Source organism: Microcaecilia unicolor, chromosome 1, assembly GCF_901765095.1.
Source record: "Microcaecilia unicolor chromosome 1, aMicUni1.1, whole genome shotgun sequence".
NCBI lineage: Eukaryota > Metazoa > Chordata > Amphibia > Gymnophiona > Siphonopidae > Microcaecilia > Microcaecilia unicolor.
This window is the reverse complement of record NC_044031.1, coordinates 190,777,541-190,797,337: the sequence shown is the minus strand read 5'-3', so window position 1 is coordinate 190,797,337 and position 19,797 is coordinate 190,777,541. Positions and strand designations below refer to the sequence as shown.

At 42.0% G+C, this 19,797-nt stretch overlaps 1 protein-coding gene across 2 annotated transcripts in view; it reads right to left on the bottom strand.

Moving 5' to 3' along the window:
• The window catches only part of LOC115460154 (coiled-coil domain-containing protein 201-like), a 33,747-nt gene extending 19,545 nt beyond the window's left edge, over positions 1-14,202 (bottom strand). For both annotated transcript variants that reach the window (XR_003940389.1, XM_030189993.1), the window contains exons 1-2: positions 14,096-14,202; positions 2,297-2,774 (exon numbers count right to left, since the gene is read on the bottom strand). Coding sequence is in view for 1 of the 2 variants with exons in the window: in XM_030189993.1 (XP_030045853.1) it covers positions 2,297-2,758 (462 nt within the window). In the remaining variant the exon portion in view is untranslated. The remainder of the gene's footprint in view (positions 1-2,296; positions 2,775-14,095) is intronic.
• Positions 14,203-19,797: the final 5,595 nt, after the last annotated feature.

Sequence of the window (19,797 nt, the reverse complement as noted above, 5' to 3'; positions counted from 1 at the left end):
CAATGGGAACATCCTCGGATCAAAATAAATTAAAGCTCCTCTTTTTGGTCTGAATGGTACAACAAAATGAATTTTGTTACTTGAGCAAGTTATTACAGATGTTCACTTAAATTCATTTCAGTCATTGCAAAACAATTTTCTCTACCACACGACCAATTGTTTAAGTGGCTCCCAACTTCAGCATTGCCTTTCCAGAAATGAATCTATTAAAAAATTAGTTGCATAACAGCCATCAATCTCTTCTTTCATTGAAAAGCTTTTCTGTACTGGTCGGATAGCATCACATTTGTACAAGCTTTTCATATCCAAGTGTTCTATGGTGAAACAAGGACTTCTATACTCATGGGAAGTGGACACAGAAAGTAAACTGTCCTCAGATCAATGGGAGATATTCTGGTCTAAAGTTAGTAGAACTTTATCATCTGCAAACATACAATCATTGTTCTTTTTACATCGTCAGGCTCATTTTTGAAAGTGAGCTGGCCATCTTCCGACACAATTCGGGAGATGGCCGGCGATCTCCTGAACCCTGCTAAATTGGTATAATCGAAAGCTGATTTTGGCTGGGTTCAACTACTTTCCGTCACGGAGCCAGCGAAATATCAAGGGGGCGTGTCAGTAGGGTAGTGATGGCGGGATGGGGGCGTGCTCACGAGATGGCCAGCTTCGCCTGATAATGGGAAAAAACCCCAGGCTTGAGAAACATTTCGCCGGCTGTACTTGGTCCCTTTTATTTTCCACGACCAAGCTTCAAAAAGGGGCCCCGAACTGACCAGATGACCACCGGAGGGAATCGGGAATGACCTCCCCTTACTCCCCCAGTGGTCACCAACCCACTCCCACCCAAAAACACTAAACTTTTTTGCCAGCCTCTATGCCAGCCTTAAAGGTCATACCCAGCTCCCTGATAGCAGTATGCAAGTCCCTGGAGCAGTTTTTAGTGGATGCAGTGCACTTCAGACAGGTGGACCCAGGCCCATCCCCCCCTACCTGTTACACTTGTGGTAGTAAATGGGAGCCCTCCCAAACCCACTGTACCTGCATGTAGGTGCCCCACTTCACCCATAAGGGCTATGGTAATGGTGTAGAGTTATGGGGAGTGGGGGCTCAGCACCCAAGGTAAGGGAGCTATGCACCTGGGAGCTATTTTAATGTTTTTTTTAAATATTTTTAGAAGTGCCCCCTAGGGTGCCTGGTTGGTGTCCTGGCATGTCAGGGGGGCCAGTGCACTACAAATTCTGGCTCCTCCCATGACCAAATGCCTTGGATTTCACCAGGTTTGAGATCACCGGCATTTGTTCCCATTATGGCTGAAAACCGAGGCCGGCTATCTCAACCCCAGCGAACTCCGACATTTGGCCGGGCCCAACCGTATTAGCGAGGAAAAAGATGGCCAGCCATCTTTTTTGAAAATACGGTTGGCTGTGCCCGCTTGCGGCACCCGCGCCGGAGATGGCCGGCCAGCTATTTGGCTGGCACCTTTCGATTATGCCCCTCTGTGTCATTTTGGACCCCACAGAAGATGGCAGTGGCAGGTGTTCTCTCCTATAATTCTTGCTGGTCCTCTAAGAATCATTCTGTAACTCTCAAACATCATCTGTATGACTGTACTGCAACACAAGACTTTTGGCAACAAGCTCAGAAAATTATTTCTTCAATACTACAACCACTGCTTTCTGTGACTATTTTTGGTTCCCTAGCACTAGAATTAATGTTGGATAAATATGACAAAATTATTTAATATACTACTGGCTCTAGCCTTGAAAACAGTTCTAATTGGAAAAATAACTCCTAACATTCATTTCTGGTGGCAAATCTGTATTGCAAGTCCACACGTTTGCAATCTCCTTAGCAGACAAGTGTGGGTCATGCCTTTCTGTATCCAAGGTTTGCGCTAAACTTGAAAAATATAAGTCCATTACTTAGATATAGCACATTTTAATCATTGAAATACTTATAATGTCCCACACATTCTTCTATAGTACTACAGTACTTTCATCTTGCTTTTTAATGACAAAATGTGAGCATCCTTATAGATTTAATGTTGCTATATATCCTTAAATGCTATGTCCCTCTTTATTGTTCTTCAATTGTTATTGACCTGTTGGTTATGTTTCATTATATGACAAACTAAAAGATACTTGGACATTTAAAAAATGCAGGTATTTTTGCATATTTGATCATTTGTCCATATTTTTCATGGAAGGAAAACCACAAAGTTGACATGTTTGCGTAAATTAAGCGATATGACTAAAAGGATAGAATTCTTAGCAAAAGATGAAAATATATTATTTACCACTGATAATCGTTTCTCTTTAGTCATTTTTTTTCTCTGTTCTTGCTTATCTCGTATTCCTGGAATTCCTGAAACCCGCAATGGAACCCCTTTTGGTGAAGATGTTCCAGTCTCTTTTGCACCTCTCTCTGTGTTATGATCTATATTTGAACTTGACCCTTCAATTGATTCCTCCGAGGCCAACACTGTCGATAGTCTTGTTCTATGGATGGTACTCAGGGATTTTATGCCTGGATGATACATTAGGTCATCTCGCAAAGACCATTTGAAAGGATACGGTGTTCGTGGCCTCTGACCTTTTATGTTCTCTGCATGCAGTTCTTGGTTAGTTTGTTCTAAAATGTCCTCACTGGATAACTTGTCAGAATTTGCAGTCTCCATTAATGGTGTGCTGTGTTTTATAGCCAACATTTTCCTTGAATATCTTTTCACATTTAAGAAAGAATATTCTTCCTCTGACATCTTCAGATTTATCTTTCTGCAACATAAACAGTGTCTTAAAACCTTGTGTTACATTGAGTGACATTTTGGGGGTGGGGAGATGGAGCGGGTGAAAAGTGGCTTCACCGACATCACTTTGGCAATAAAAGTTGCTAGTATAAATTAACCAGTGACTAAGTCATTGTTAAATTGGTAACAAAAAGTCACAAAAGCATATTTTAAATCACTAGGTGGTTAGTACTCACCTTCATTTATTATAGACTAGAGCAGGGATAAGCAATTCTGGTCCTCAAGCAGTGTGAGGCAGTCAGGATTTTCAAAAGAGCCATGGGATACTTTTGTATGCACTGCCCTGCAACTGCATATCATGCGTATCCTTTACAGAAATCTTGAAAACCTGACTGATTCATGGTACTTGAGGGCTGAATTGCCTACCCTTGATCTGGTTAGTTACTGAAGACTGCAGTAACTTGAGCTACACCCTGGTTACTGCAGTAGTTATGTAATATAGGGGAATTCTATAAATAGCACTGAAACTTGGGTGCTGAAAACTTTAGCGCTAACCCCTGGATTCTATATAGCGTGCCTAGCGATCTGCACCAAAAGCTTGCAATTTAATTGGCTTAACAAGCTAATTAGCATTGATAACAGCAATAATGAGCACTAATTGGAAATAATTAGAATTTGCGCACACAGCTCACTAAGTGTATTCTATGATGCACTGTGCCTAACTTCCAATGTGTGCAGACAAAAAAGGGGCATGGTTATAGGCAGGGAACAGGGCGTTCCACGCGTGTTCTCAAATTTATATGCATAGTTATATAATATGGCCCTCTGCACCTAAATCTGCATGCAAGGATTTATGCCACGTTTTCATTATTATAAATGGATGTGCATATATCAACTAAGCGTATTCTATATACCGCGCCTAAATCTAGACATTGCTTATAGAATATGCTTAGGCAAAAATGTTTGATGATGCAAAAACAGAAGAAACAAGTCTTCGCAAAAAATGTAAACAGAAACAAACAGCGAAGATGACTAAAAAAAAAAATAAAAGGACAACGCTTCAAAGTAAAAATCCAGTTAAAAATTCGATTTTAATGGTCGGTAAAGATAAAAACTACAATAGGATGGTCGATGTACAAGACTCGACACAGCTGTGTTTCGGCCTTTTGGGCCTGCATCATACGTCTTTTCACCATCAGAAATGTAAATTCTTATATCTTTCACCATCTAATGTGACAAATCTTGTTTTCATCTTTCAAAGGTAGATCTTATAGTTGTGCTACAGCGTCTCTTGGATCAACTTCATAAAATTCTCTTGTGTATCATCTAATTGCGAGTGAGGAAATGTCCTAATATGGATTAAGAACTGGTTAAAATATAGAAAACAGAGTAGGATTAAACGATCAGTATTCTCAATGAAAAGGGCAAATAGCGTGGTTCTTCTGGGGTCTATGTTGGAATCACTGCTTTTTTTCAGCATATTTATAAAGAAAGAAACAGGAACAACAAGTGATGTGATTAAATTTGCTAACTATACAAAGTTATTCAAAGTTCTTAGATCACAAGAGGACTATGAGGAATTGCAAGATGACCTTTAGGAGACAGAGACTCTAATTAGAAGATGTTATTTAGTGTAAGTCAAAGTGACACATGTGGAGAAGAGCAACCCAAACTGTAGCTACATGATCAGGGTTCCATATAAGGAGTCACCAACCCAGAAAGGGGTCTAGGTGTCATTGTTTATGATACATTCAAATCCTCTGCTCAGCATGCAGTGGTGTCCAAGAAAGCAATTGTTAGGAAAGGAATGGAGAATACAACAGAAATATTATAATGCTTTTGTATTGCTCCACTGTGCAACTACATCTCAAATACTGTGTGCAATTCCGGTTACCGCATCTCAAAAAAAGATATATAGTTGATGGACATGAAAAAAAATCCACTGCTTATTCCTGTGATAGGTAGCTTGAAATCTATTTTACTCTTTTGGGATCCTCCAATATACTTGCGACTTGGATTTACCACTGGGGAGAGGTTTGGGGGTGGGGGCCATGGATGAGTCACTCAGGGCACACTTTCTGCTTGCTACAGCCCTTCTCTTTAATTCCTTATCAGTTTACATTTCGACCACTTTGAATAATTTTATGTCATTCACAGAACAGATCACCTTACTTTTTGTCCCTTTTCCAGGTCATTAATGACTTAGATAAACACTGGATCTAGCACAGATATCTGGGGTACTCCAGCGTTTTCCTCTCCCCATGTGGAAGACAAATTGATTTTTCAACAATAGGACATAGGTTTCTATACTAGTGCTACTCAACCCAATCAGGTTTTCAGGATATCCATATAAAGGATATAGATGTGACAGATTTGCACTGCCTCGAGCACCATTTTATACCATGGTTTTTCATTTCCTTCATAGAGGGGTCCTTTTACAAAGTGGCAGTAAGATCAATGCGGGCTTACCACTCACTAAAACGGAAGTACTGCTGGGCTAGTGCAGCAGCTCAGCGGTAGCTCCCACCCCCAGCGTGCGCCATTTCTGGCACTACAAAAATATTGTTATTTTTGTTGCGCCAGTGTGTACCTGGTGGTAAGTGGACAGTGCTGCATGCTGCCCGGTTACTACCACCTCAATGGGTGGCAGTAAGTGATCCCTCCCTGAAATGGTTGCGTGGCAAGAAAGACCTGCCTTTTACCCGCTGAGGTAAAAGGGATTCCTCGGCACACATGCCAACACCAGCGCAGGCCCCCTTTTGCTGCAGCTTTGCAAAATAACCCCTAAATGCCTCAGACTTATGTCACAAAATGATGCCTCCAACCTCCTAGCCGCAGTCTAATTGTACTATTGCTAGAGGTCAAACTTCAAGCAGTCTCCTTATTTGGCAACTTACCCCCAAGCAAAAGTACAGGGAGTCTGAAACTGGAAGGTTTGAGGCAGTGTTTTTACCTGGGTGCCCAATGTAGTAGGAATGACTGGATTGCTCCTGCTCCTCACTAGAAACCACAGAGACCCTTTTGTAGTTATTAGGCCTAGTATCTCATTTCTACAGCCAGAAACCTGCAGTGTTTAAAAGCTCATAATGCTCTTTTTTTCTACTTTTATTTCAATTGTGGTATCATTGCACATGCCCTCACATACATGTGCACATGTTCATATCCTTATATGTATTTTTATAAAAGGCTCTGTGTTTGGTAGATCCATTTTTTTTAAATTACAGGGGAAATTGACCATGACCTAGACATCTCAAGTCCCCTCCCCACAGTTAATCTAAAATGGGCCTTCACATATCTGTCATTGTATTTGTTAGAGAGAGTTTCTGATGCTATTTCCTGCCTCACAGACCACAGTCCCATTTGCAAAAACCTTTCTTCATCCAATGGCATGTCTATTGCTGCACCACAACTGCCATTGGCCTGGAAACCTGGGGGTAATATTCAGCTCACAGGGGTAAGTGACTTGTAAGTCACTGACAACCACGGACTAAACTAACCCCAGATATTCAATGCTGAGGCATGTCTGGCTTCCAGCATTGAATAACCGGTATATGTGCCAACCCGGGAGCTAACCAAGCACCAGCCAATATTCCAACTGGTGCCCAGTTAGGACAGCCTTTTTGTTGTCCTAACATTCCCCTCTGTGTACAAAGCCATGCGGCAATGCCAACACAGCCCATTCAAAGTGAATGGGTTGTGTTGGCATGCTAGCGTGGCTTTGTAAACAGGGGGTGGGGGGGGGGGGGGGGTTATGCACTTACTTAGCCAGTTAGTGGACTGAATATCATCACTAACCTCCCAGATTCTATAAATGGTGACTAAAGTTCCACGTGCAAATCAGCACGCATAAACCCATTTGCACAGGGAACTTAATTGGTTAACAAGCCAGAGCCAATAATTGGATGTTAAGCAATACTAATTGGTGATGAACGTAAATCAGACTGCATGGATCTCAAAAGGGGGCATGGCCATGGGAGTGGCATGAGCATTTCAAACATTTACACATACTGTTACAGAATATACCTGATCCATGCCAAAATAAGATGTGGGCATTAATTTCAGGTTTTAGTTGGTGTAAATGCCTGCGCCTAAATTTTAGTCGCAGGATGGCAGCTATGTGTATTTTTAAACCACACCTAATGTTAGTGCTATTCTATAAACCTTGTCTAAGCGTGATTGATAGATTATATCTTTATCTATAATCTAGCCCTAACTGGCAAAGTTGTAGCTGTGTCCATGCTCCACCCCTGGACTACTCCAGACATGGATTGTCCAGTTAAACTCCTTCATTCTGTTAGCTACACGTGCAACAGACTTTTTCAAACACTAGTTTTCAAGACCAGAGCACCTTTTATTTTTTTAAAAGCACATCTATGGAATGACCTCCCAAAGCATTTAAGCGAAGAAAATTTTTTTTACTGTTTTAAATCTCTACTGAAGACTCATTTATTTCGCTTGGCCTATATGGATTAGGAGTTAGGGTATCCGGTGATAGATTTGGTGTATGTGTGATGATTTGTGTGTTTGTGCAGGTACATGACAGAGGCCTTTTCTTTTAAATAATGTAGTTCTTTTCATTTTCTGTTTATATTTTTAATGTAAACCACCTTGATTTGCAATGCAGTAACAGTAGCATATCAAGCATAAACAAACTTTTACTAAGTTGCCAGTAAATGACATGAACAAAGTAAAATGTATATATGGGTATGTGTGGGTACAACTTGTCTCAACCTAATAACATCCCACAGCATAAGATTTCCGTAACTGAGCTATATCCTTCTCAATAACCCACACTGAGGGGCATAATGGAACGGTGCCAGCCATCTATATGGATGGCGCCACAAAGAGCAGTCCCAAACCATATTATTGAAAAAGATGGCCAGCCATCTTTCATTTCGATAATACGGTTGGGGCCGGCCAAATGTCAGAGATGGCCGGACTTGAGATGGCCGGCATCGGTTTTCGCCAATAATGGAAACTAATGCCAGCGATCTCAAACCCGGCCAAAACCAATGCATTTGGTCTTGGGAAGAGCCAGCATTTGTAGTGCACTGGTCCCCCTCACATGCCAGGACACCAACCGGGCACCCTAGGGGGCACTGCAGTGGACTTCAAAAATAGCTCCCAGGTGATTAGCTCCCTTACCTTGGGTGCTGAGCCCCCCCAAAACCCACTCCCCACAACTGTACATCACTACCATATCCCTTAGGGATGAAGGGGGGCACCTACATGTGGTTACAGTGGGTTTTGGAGGGCAACATTTACCACCACAAGTGTAACAGGTAGGGGGGTCTGGGTCCACCTGCCTGAAGTGCACTGCACACACTAAATACTGCTCCAGGGACCTGCATACTGCTGTCAGGGAGCTGGGTATGACTGGCAAAAAAATATGTATATATTTTTTTTGGGTGGGAGGGGGTTGGTGGCCACTAGGGGAGTAAGGGGAGGTCATCCCTGATTCCCTCCAGTGGTCATTTGGTCAGTTGGGGCACCTTTTTGAAGCTTGGTCCTGGAAAAAAAAAAGGACCAAGTGAAGCCGGTGAAATGCTCGTCAGGGCCAGCTTTTGGCTTTTTTTTCCATTATCGGGCGAAGCCGGCCATCTCGTGACCACGCCCCCATCCCACCTTCGCTGCCCTACCAATATGCCCCCTTGAAGTTTGGCCGGCTCTGCGATGGAAAGCAGTTGGCGCCGGCCAAAATCGGCTTTCGATTATACCGATTTGGCCGGGTTCAGGAGATCACCGGCCATCTCCCGATTTGTGTCGGAAGATGGCCGGCGATCTCCTTCGAAAATAAGCAGGACTATTCCATAAGCCTGAATATGTCATAGCTGGCAGGCATTCCCACCACAAATGTTTTTTTTTTTCTTTAAGCTTTGGCTATTCCAGATGGCTAAATGTTGATCACATACTACCAGGCATGGTGTTTCAGGGGTAAAACGATGTGCAATTCCCAATATATGACTTGATATTACATATTTATACATAGTGCCACTTTTGACTGTTATATTTGATGAATGTTTTATTTTATTATATATTTGTTCAGATTTTTAATTGTAGATCTCTTTAGGTTATTCAAAGGGAGAATTTAGGAAATGTTAACATGAAACCATAAATGAGGCGTTCAGTGCTCATGCCTATTACAGGTTCTACGATAGTGTGAATTTGACTTTGATGAAATGTATTTAAGCATTATATTGCTGTCCAGCTTCAAGGATTCTAGTCAATAATACACTCACAAAAGATATTCCCTTGCACTGTGGTGCAGGACAGGGATGTTCTCTTCCACCTCTTTTATTCAACTTAGCCTTAGAACCACTACTGTTTGCAGTTAAAGAAAACCCCAATATTCAAGGGATACCATTAAAAGACACTGTGATCAAGCAAGCAGATGATGAGTTCTTTCCTTAAGTTCAAACATTTTAATTTTTGTAACAAAAAATACAACTGAGATCTATATAAAATATAAATAAAACAATCAATCATTGTAGTATTTCTTCCCTTCTGACAATGTTAATCATAATCAATTTATAATTAATAGAAAAACAAACATTAAACCCATTGGTGAGATAGTATATAATGGGGCTCATTTTTGAAACAGAAAAACATCTAAAAAGTGGCACAAAACAAAAAGATGTACTTTTATTTTGCAAATATGTCCAAATCACTATTTTAAAACACATTTTAAAGATGTTTTTCTATGCAGTTCATCTACAGTGCATACAAATCACAAGGAAGCATGTCAGAGGCATGTTGGGGGCAGGATTTGGGCATTCCCACCAGTGGCATAGCCAGACAGCCAATTTTGGATGGGCCTGAGCCCAAAGTGGGTGGGTACAACATTTTCTCTGCCTCAACCTACCCCCACCTCAAAATATAAATACACTAGCCGTTGAGCCCATAAAAATGGGCTAGTATAGGAAAGGGGGGGGGGTTGAAAGCCCCTTCCTGTCGCCGCTGCAAGGCCCCCCCCCCCCGCCACCGAGCTCGCCTTCCCCCCCCCCCCCCCCCCCGAGTCACTGCCACCCCTCCATCTGGCCCGGGCCCTCGCTCCGCTATTGAAACAGCGAGGGAACGCAGCACACAGCTCTGCTGCAGTCAACCTTCCTTCTTCTCTGCCTGTGTCCCGCCCTCGTGTGATGTAACGTCGTCGAGGGCGGGACACAGGCAGAGAAGAAGAAGGAAGGTTGACGGCAGCTCAGCAGAGCTGTGTGCTGCGTTCCCTCGCTGTTTCAATAGCGGAGCGAGGGCCCGGCCGGGTGGAGGGTGGGGGGGAGCGTTAGCGACGGCAGTTTCGTCCCTCACAAATGCGCAGTACAGACCCTCTCTGTTCCACCCCCATCATCACGTATTGATGCGGGGGCGAGGCAGAGAGGATCTCTACTGCGCATTTGTGAGTGAGTACGACACTCGCCATTTATATGTTTGATTAGCTAATGAGGATCCCCAAGCTCTGTCAGCTGAAGACTTTTTTCTGAATGTGGTCAGAACTCCTTTTTACCAAGCTTGGCAGGCAGCAGCAATGTCAGTAAGCCTCTGATGCCAGTACCCCATACATGCTTAGCTGTTGGTGGCTGAAGGATGCTGTCACTGACTGCTGAACTTAGTAGAAGTGAGTTCTGCTTTTGGAGGAAGTCCTCAGCTGGGGAGACTTGAACCCCTATTAGCTATACAGCAAGGGTCAGAATTGGTGTTAGACATGCTAGGGCACAGGTCAGAAAAAGGAGGGCCCCCTTATCCTATCCGTCTTCCCTCCAATTTCTCCACCTGCCATTACTATCACACCAACCGACCCTCACCAAATACAGAAGAAGAGATCACAAATTAGAAAAAAAAAATATTTAGACAAAAATTGAACTGGGAATCCCAAAAAGTTAAATTAGCATGTAAGGCAACACTGAAGAAATGCATTTCCTTTTCTACTGAACACAATACAAAGACATTTGCTATGTACATTTCCAAAAGCTAACATATTCCATTTAAAACATTCAAAATAAAATGCCTTTTTCTACGTTTGTGGTCTGAACATTGTATTTTCCCCATCATGTTGGTTGGTTCCAATTCCTCTTTTCTGCTTTCCTGTCTGTCATCTGCTAATTCTCCTTCAAGCGTTTGCTGTCCATTTGTCTTTTTTAACCCTTGCTTCTGACATATTGATCATTTTGTTTTAGCTCTTTCCTATCTTTTTCTTCTCTGTCAACTCAAATTTTCACCCTTTAGCAACCTTCTCCTCTGTTTTTACTTTACAGCTGCCTATCAAATTTCCATCTTCTTTTCTCACCCTCTAGCTCTGCCATTCCCCAGCACTTTTAATCCACTCTCCTTTATCATATTTCTACCCTCTGTAAATCACTATCCTCTCATTCATTTCCTTTCCACCCCCTTCTTCCCCACATGGCCTCTCCCATATAGTTCCACCATTTCCAGCACCTTCCTCCCTCCACCCCAGCATCTGCTCCCACTTTCTCTCCTTTCCTCCCACTCTTGAAGCCTGACATCTCCTTATCCCTTCTCTCTTCCCTTGTGCCCTCTCCCCCATGGTCCAACATTTCTCCCTCTCTTTTGCCTCACTCCCACTGTCCAGCCTCTCCATCCTCTCCCTTCTGCTCCTGGAACCAATTTTTTCTTTTTCCCCCTCTCCACCTCCTGTGTGTCTTGCTCCCCTCTCATTCATCCCCATGAACAACATCTCTCCCTCTCTCCCATTGTCGACCATCTCTCTCTCCCTCTATTGTAGCATGGGTCCAACATCTAAGCTGCAGAGAGATTACAATGTGATAACATCTCTTCATGGTTGCAGGTTAGATATATGTCATTAGAAGCGCTTGCAGTGACCTACTGCTGCTGAGATTTTTTATTATTTTGTTAAATAAATAGTTGAACTGAAAATAAAAATAAAATTAAGATTAAAATAAAAATTCTAAAATTTTGAAGGGACCAAAAGGCAACCGTGGAAAAAATAAAACTAAGGAGAGAGAGGGCTCTGTGTGTTGCCCCTGCCTAAGACCAACCCCGGCTAGGCATTTTGTGACTGTCCAACTATTTGCAAGACCCAGGCAGCATGGGATTACAAAAGGAAAATCCTGCCAAATGAATCTGATCAATTTCTTGGACTGGGTGACCAAAGAACATGTGCTAGATGTAATCTACTTGGATTTCTGCATTGCCCTTGATATGGTTTCTCACTGAAGATTCGGAAATAAGCTAAGAGGGCTGAACCTAGGACCCAAAGTAGTGAAGTGGATTGGAAACTGGTTCACTGACAGGTGACAGAGGGTGATGGTAAATGGAATTCACTCTGAGGAAAGGAAGGTGAATAGTGGAGTGCCTCAGGGGTCAGTACTGGGGCCAATTGTGTTTAATATATTTATGAGAGAAATTGCTGAAGGGTTAGAAGAAAAAGTTTGCCTTTTTGCAGATGACACTAAGATAGCCAATGGAATGGATACCCTGGAGTAAGTAGAAACCATGAGAAGTGATCTCCAAAAAAAGAATGGTAAAAGGTCTGGCCGTTAAAATTTAATGTGAAGAAGTGCAGAGTGATGCACTTGGGGTGCAGAAATCCAAAGGTGATGTATGAGATAGAGACTGATAAGAACAGCTCAGTTGAGAAACCTTGGGGTGATGGTGTTTTAGGATCTCAAGGTAACAAAACAATGTGAGAAAGTGGTGGTCACAGCCAGAAGGATACTAGACTGCATAGAGAGGGGTATAACTGTATAAATCGTAGGTGAGGCCCCACTGAAGCAATGTATTCAGTTTTGGAGGCTGTATCTAGCTAAGGACGTAAAAAGACTTGGAGCAGTTCAGAGAAAAGCAACAAAATTGGTTTGGGGTTTGCGTAGCAAGACATACAAGGATAGGCTTGCTGACCTGAGTTTGTATACCCTGCCTGGAGGAAAGGAGAGACAAGGGTGATATGACACAGACTTTCAAATATCTGAAAGGTATTAATATATTCAGGTGTTAGAACTAGAGGTAATGAATTTAGGTTGCAGGGGGGCCAACCCTGGAATAACCTCAGGAAGTATTTCTTCACAGAGTGTGGTAGATACCTGGAATGCCCTCCCATGGGAGGTGGTGGAGATGAAAACAAAAACAGGATTCAAAAATATATGGGGTAAATATAAAGGAATCCTGTATAGAAGGAATGTAACCAAACAAACTTAATGGTGTCTAGATGGCAACTCCAGCAACTGAGAAGCAAAGCCAGCGTTGGGCAGACTTTTACAGTCTGTGCCCTGATCATGGCTAGAGAGATTTAGATGGGCAGGAGTGGAGTTTCGATGACAGCTTCAGTAGTTAGAGAACAAGGACTGTGTTGCGCAGACTTCTACAGACTGTGCCCTGAAAATGGCAAGGACAAATCAAGATCAAGTGTGCATATTTAGTATCACATCATACCTTATGTTGTGAATTTATGTAGTTGGGCAGACTGGATGGACTGTACAGGTCTTTATCTGCCATCATCTACTATGTTATATTACTATGCAAATTTATCTCATGCATATTCATTGTGGATATCATGAAAACCAGAGTATCCTGGTATGGCCTGAGGACTGGGTTGAACCTTGGTTTATATGTAGATAATATCCAAGCCACAAGATTAAACTAGGAATGTAGGTGCCTTGGCTACAGGTCAATTATATCCTCAGATGTTTGCTTTCATTTTTTACTTGAAATCAGCAATATAATTGAAGTTAATAACAACCTTAGCAACTCAATGGAGAGATCCATGGTGGATTGATAGTGATCTTTTTATTTTTCAATCAAAAACTATATGATGTTGTCTCTTGAGGAATTGAAAACAGCCGAGGTGATCCCCTCATAGTGCCTAGGTATTCAAAGGAACCGCTCAGAACCTTTGCCTTTGGCTGCTACCAGCCTTGTGACTTTCCCTGATTGACTGATATATTCTGTCTAAGGCAGGGTTTCTCATGCTATTCCTGGAGTACACTCTAACCAAGCAGTTCTTCAACACATTCACAGTGAATATGCACTGCTTCTGCTCTATGCAAAAAGCTCTCATGTATATATTTATTATGGATATTCTGAAAACCAGACTAGCTAGGGGGTACCCCAGGGACCTTCTTGAGAAACATTGGTCTGTGGCATACCAGAAACCTTTCACTCTACAAAAAAATAAACTCTTTTGACAGGTATGGGAAAATGTTTAAATGATATTCATTCTAGATATAAGCTATTGAAATTTTGTAGCAAACTATGCATTTTTCTCATAAATGCAAAATGGGAGAAAAATCTTTAATAAAATAGGCACCTATAGATGATAAACATGTTATAAATAAAGTCCACCTTCCAAAATAAGACAGCTTAGGAAAAAAAACATACCTGTTTACCAGAAAGAGATCCTTTCAGAGTCTTCAAGTAAATCAGTTTCAAGAGGAAGTTTTTTGGCCAGTAGTAATTTTGAATGTACTTCCCAAAGCAGCATAGTATTTATAGTCCCTGTTTCTACCCATTGAAATCAGTGCTTAAGGTCCCATAATGCATCTTATAGGGTTGTCAGAAATCCAGGACTGGCCAAAATCTCCCTCTTGGAACTGGGTAACTTGGTAGTTATATCTTTTATTCTAAAGAACAGCAACAAAACACTAGGAACTTCTGCAGTTGAAAGGCCTGTCCGCTTATACTAAAGAGATATAATTGCCCAGAGCTAAATAAATAACCCTTAAAATCAGTCACCTCCTCAACCCAGCTGCAATTAAATAACAGAAAGGAGCAAACACAGAGCTGCCAAGTCATCCAGTTCCAGGCTGCAGACTTTGGGACTGGATTTCTGCTCACTATATTGTGGTGCACTATGGGATTTGCAGTACTGATTCCAATGGGTAGGATCAGGCACTAGAAATCTCACACTGCTTTGAATGCAAGTTCAAAACCAGGGTTGCTAAAATCTCCAGCCTGGAACTAGATGACTTGGCATGTCTGCAAATATAGGTTTAACTCAGTAGGACCAACTTAATATGCTGTGTGTAAATAAATAAATTAACCAGTGGGTCTTTGCAGGTCTAAGAACTGGCAGATTATCCACTTGCTAGTTTTGCCTTTGTCTATTCAACAATTTTTAAGTTTGATTTAAGAAAGCTCTTATTCTTCAGGAAATACCTAGCAAAAATAAAATAATTGAGCTTTTCTAGACACTGGAGGTTGTACCTCATCAATAAGCATGCAACCCAGTTCCAGGACAGAGATTTAAGGCCAGTCCTGGATTTCTAACAACCATATCATGATACATTATGGGACTGGAAACAGGTTAGAAATACCACTCTGCTTTAGGATGCAAAGTCAGTATGAGGGCTGGCCAAATTATCTCCTTCCTGGAACTGGGACATTTAGCAGCTCTGTTTACTATGGGGCCCTTTTACTAAGCTGTGTTAAAAGGTGGCTTATGCTATGATTAGCATATGGGTTTCCCCATACGCTGAGGCCACTTTTAGTGCAGCTGTAAAATGGCCAATTTTTTATTTCCTTAATTAATGGCCACATGCTTATTTCCAAATTAGTGCATGGCTGTTAGCACCTGAGCCCTTACTGACACCTATTTAATAGGTGGAAAAGAGTCCTGTGCTAATTGGTAGGCATGCAGCAATGTAGCTGCACTGCCCATTAGTGTAGGGCATGCCTACTCTCTGCCCTCCCCCCCCCCCCCCCAAACACACTTCCAGTGCTAAAAGATAAGTATTTTAGCATGCGGGAAGCGTGAACAGATGCCAACACTACTGTGGGATGCTTGAGCACACCTTGCAGTAGTGCATTTTCCCCAAAAAATGTAGTAAAGGGAGCCTTCTATACTACTAATCACAGGGCACTGTACACATTATATGCAGGCACTTTCTCTGTCCCTAGTGCACTGGAGGGTTAAGTGATTTGCCCACTATCACAAGGAGCTGTAGTGGGAATCAAACCTAGGGTGCCAGGATCAAAATCCACTGTACTAACCATTAGGCCACTCCTCCACTCATGCCTTGTTTTGGGAGGCATGTTATTTCTTTCTCTGATGTTCATTTTATATGGCTCATTCTTCTATTATATTTCAATGCAAGGTTCATCAAGAGCTTGAGGAGCTACTACTAGAGATCAGCCCATGTGCTTTAACTTCCTAAACAAAACTATATTTATTAGGAATGACTTTTATTTGCTCATACTGATGCCATATTCCATAGTAGTAGTTTGAAAGTTTAAAGCTGCAAAAAAAAAAAATGCTCCAAAAATTGATCTACCTGTAAGATCTAAAAAAAGGCCAAAAGGTCTTTTTTTTATGATGCCTCCTTCCAGCCTGCAGTGGAAACGTGAGTTCTACTGGACCATTCATCTTTCCCATCTTCCTCTGGCATCAATGAGAGATGTAAATGCCAAGTGAGGCCTGTGCAATATAAAAGGTGAAATGACTGCCAGAGTAGAAGAAAACCTAGAAAGAGAGGAGAGAAGAGGTTTCAATTTGGAGGGGGATAAATCCTATATCCCATCAAGCTGGCTGAATGGAAATACTTCTCTCCCACAGCACAATAACTGCTAAGCAGGGAGCCTGAAAAATGTTTTTACTGTCATGCCTGTTGGTCAGAAAAATGTTCTTCAGGAATTAGCAACCCTGGCACAGAGCTGCCAAATGATCCAGTTCAAGGAGGGATTCTTTGGCCAGGCCTGGTTTTTGAGTTTATGTTCTAATGCATTACATATTTATTTAAATCAGTTTATGTATTTGCTCTATCAACCAGACCCAAAGTGATTTACAACAATAAAAATATCTTTAATTATCAATAAACCTCTCTGTACACTTTCCCCTAATACTATTTGAGATCAGTGTCACCGATGCCGTAATAACTCTGAATCAGAAATTCAAGTCTTTGACTGTAACAAGTCAGGTTGCCTGAGTCCTTGTGCAGCAACATTTTGATTTTCTTGCTGGTCAGCAATTTGTGGCTGTTTTTTTTTTTTTAATGATTTTATTTACCTTGAATTTTTGAGTAAAAACGTTGTTGAATGTCCTACTTTTGGGCCCTCCCTAGTCCCACGGAAAACACACCCACAACATGCCCCCTTGTTATTTGTGAAATGTCCAAATTCCGACTTTCCAAAAATGGGAATTGGACGTTTTTAGCAGATGGATGGTTTTTTAGGCATGTTGAGATGTCCATAGTGTGCACTCTTTCCCAAGGTGCACATATGCACAGACTAGTACACATGCATGAACCATGGCACATGCACACATACTCACCCTGTTGTGAAAGAGTGTGCATAGTGTGTGCTCTTATCAGCAAACGATAGTCATTTTAAATAACATCTCATCCATATTAAAATCCCTATTCTGCTTTTGTACTTGTAGCTGTGAAAGTGCAATTCAAAGTTTTATCACTGGATCATGTTGCTATGAAAATTCTTTTTCCATAAAGGTTTTTATTTTGGAACACCGCAACTTCATGGCTGATCACCTCGCCTTTGTACTTGCTGAAAGCGGAAACAATCAATTCATGTTTTCCTGTTCCAATCCACACAGAATTGTATAGACTTGTCTTATCACCCCTAAACCATCTCGTCTCCAAGCTGAAGAGCCCCAGCCTCTCTAACCTTTCCTCACAGTCTTAACATCCTTTTAATCATTTTGGCCACCCTTCTCTGTATCTTTTCTAATTCCTCTATATCTTTTTTTTCCCCAGATGTGGTGACCAGAACTACAGCCAGTACTCAAGGTGAGTAAACCTATAAGGAGTCATATAGAAGAACACATGTAAGTGTGGGTAGTCATTTAAACATGTATAGCACACATAAATGCATAAATGACCATATTGTAGCTATGTGATATTCTGTAAGTGTACCCCAATCTCCAGTGTGTGCACTTTACAGATGGCATTCACATGACTGGAGCCTGGGTGGACCATGGGTGGGGTGTACACTTATGTGCATAGATTATATAATAATTTACATCCATATCTTCCAAATCTAGGCACAAGCATTTACACACTTAAAAATATACACATGTATATACTCAGTTATGCGAGTATTCTATACAGAAAAGTAAGCACCTTCTTGGCATCTAAAAATAGATGCCCCATTTATTGAATTGTCCTCATGTTGCTGTCACATCATGGAGCAATACAGAAGTATTATGATATGTTTTGTCTTATTTGTATTCCTTTATTAATAATTCCTAACATTGTTTCCATTTTTGGCCACTACTGCACACTGAACAGAAGAAATCAATATTTTGTCCATGATGACACTTAGATCCATTTCCTGGGTGGTCACTCCTAATGCAGAACCTAGGATTGTGTAGCAATAATTTGCATTATTATTTCCTAGGTGCATCACCTTGCACTTTTTTATATTCCATTCCATTTATTTATTTATTAAGATTTATTAACCAACTTTATGAAGAGATTCACCCAAGGCGGTGTACAGCAGGTACAATTTAACATAAAACTTATAATTTTGTTTACAGCATAATAATAGTAAAATAACCAAGAATAAACTAAACACAATAAATGAGGTAAGCATGGTTGAGGGATCTCGATGATCAGTGTCTAAAAGAAAGATCTCAGGGATCTGGAGGAGGGACGATTGGGGTTGTGAAAAAGAGAATTGAGGTTCTGGGATTCTATAGGCCCAGTCTTCCAGTCTCTGACAGTCCTCCTGCAATTTATCACAATCCACATGTGATTTAATATCTTTGAATAATTTTGTGCCACCTGCAAGTCTGATCACTTTACTCACTATTCCCATTTCCAGATCATTTATAAATATATTTTTAAAACACTGGTCCCAGTACAGATCCCTGTGGTACTCCATTATTCACCTTCCTCCATTGATAGAATTGGCCATCTAACCCTACTCCCTATCCCATTAATGTCCTCAGAGTCTTTCCTGGGGGGTTTTATATAAATCTTTCGGAAAATCTAGATACACATCAATTGACTCACCTTTATCTATATATTTATTCATGCCTTCCAAAAAAATGTAGCACTTCCATTGGCTAAATCCATGTTGACTCTGTCCCATTAAATCATGTTCTATGTGGTCAGTAATTTTGTTCTTTATAGTTGGCATTGTTTTCAGTTCTCCCGTGGCTCCACCCCCTCCTCTTTTTTCTCCCTTTTGTCTATTTTGGCTCCGCCCCTGACTCCACTCTGCATCAGATCTCCTTGGCTCCACCCCTCCTCCTTTTTGCTGTGTTTTGTTTTTATCTCCGCCCTCCTCATCGGTCAGTCTCTCATTTTACCCCTTCTTCTCTCACTGTTGCTTCCTAGCCTTCGCCCCCTCCTGTGTATCCGGCCCGCTGCCCTCGATGTGGCTCCGCCCCTCCCATTCTCTCCCCCTTTAGACTCCTGTACGCTGCCCCTCTCTGGTTTTTCCCTAGCTGTGACCCTCCGCTAGCCTGTCTTTGTTCCGTCCCTCGGTCTCTGTGGCCCCGCCCCTCCTGGTTTCCCTGCATTGTTCCCTCAGCTCGGAGCTAGACAGCCACTGCTTCCCGCTATGGCCACTGTGAGTTTCTGTGTGCACAGGCCCGGGTCCTGCTGGCTGCCTATGTGGATGTGAGAGTGCCAGGTACAGGTGAGAGTTGCTACCTCGCCCCTCTTTTCTTTGTGCTGCGGAGCGCCCTCATCCATCTCTGTCTCCACACAGGCTGTGTCCCATCCATATCCTTCTCCTCGATGTGGCCTTTTCCCCACAATTACCCCTTCTCGATGCAATTCCACATGCTCCGCTTGCTCCACATGCTCCGCCAGCGATTCCTAGTCAGGGGAAACGCGTAGCCTGTTTCCCTACTCCTCCCCCTGCCTGGGTCGCGGTTTATTGCTGTGCGTTGGGCTGGTGACGTCATCCGTGTCGCAGCCAATCAGTTGGATGATCTACTCCACTTTCAAGTTTTCCACGGTTCCAGGTAGCCTCAGAACGTTGGAGGTGAGAATTATTATATAGGATGTGTCGACTGCAAGAAATTGATGTGGCAGCAACACCTGCATTAAATATTCAAGGACCAAATAGGCGTATTGTAAGGAGTTTTCACCAGTGACATAATGAGTTGCTGGACAAAC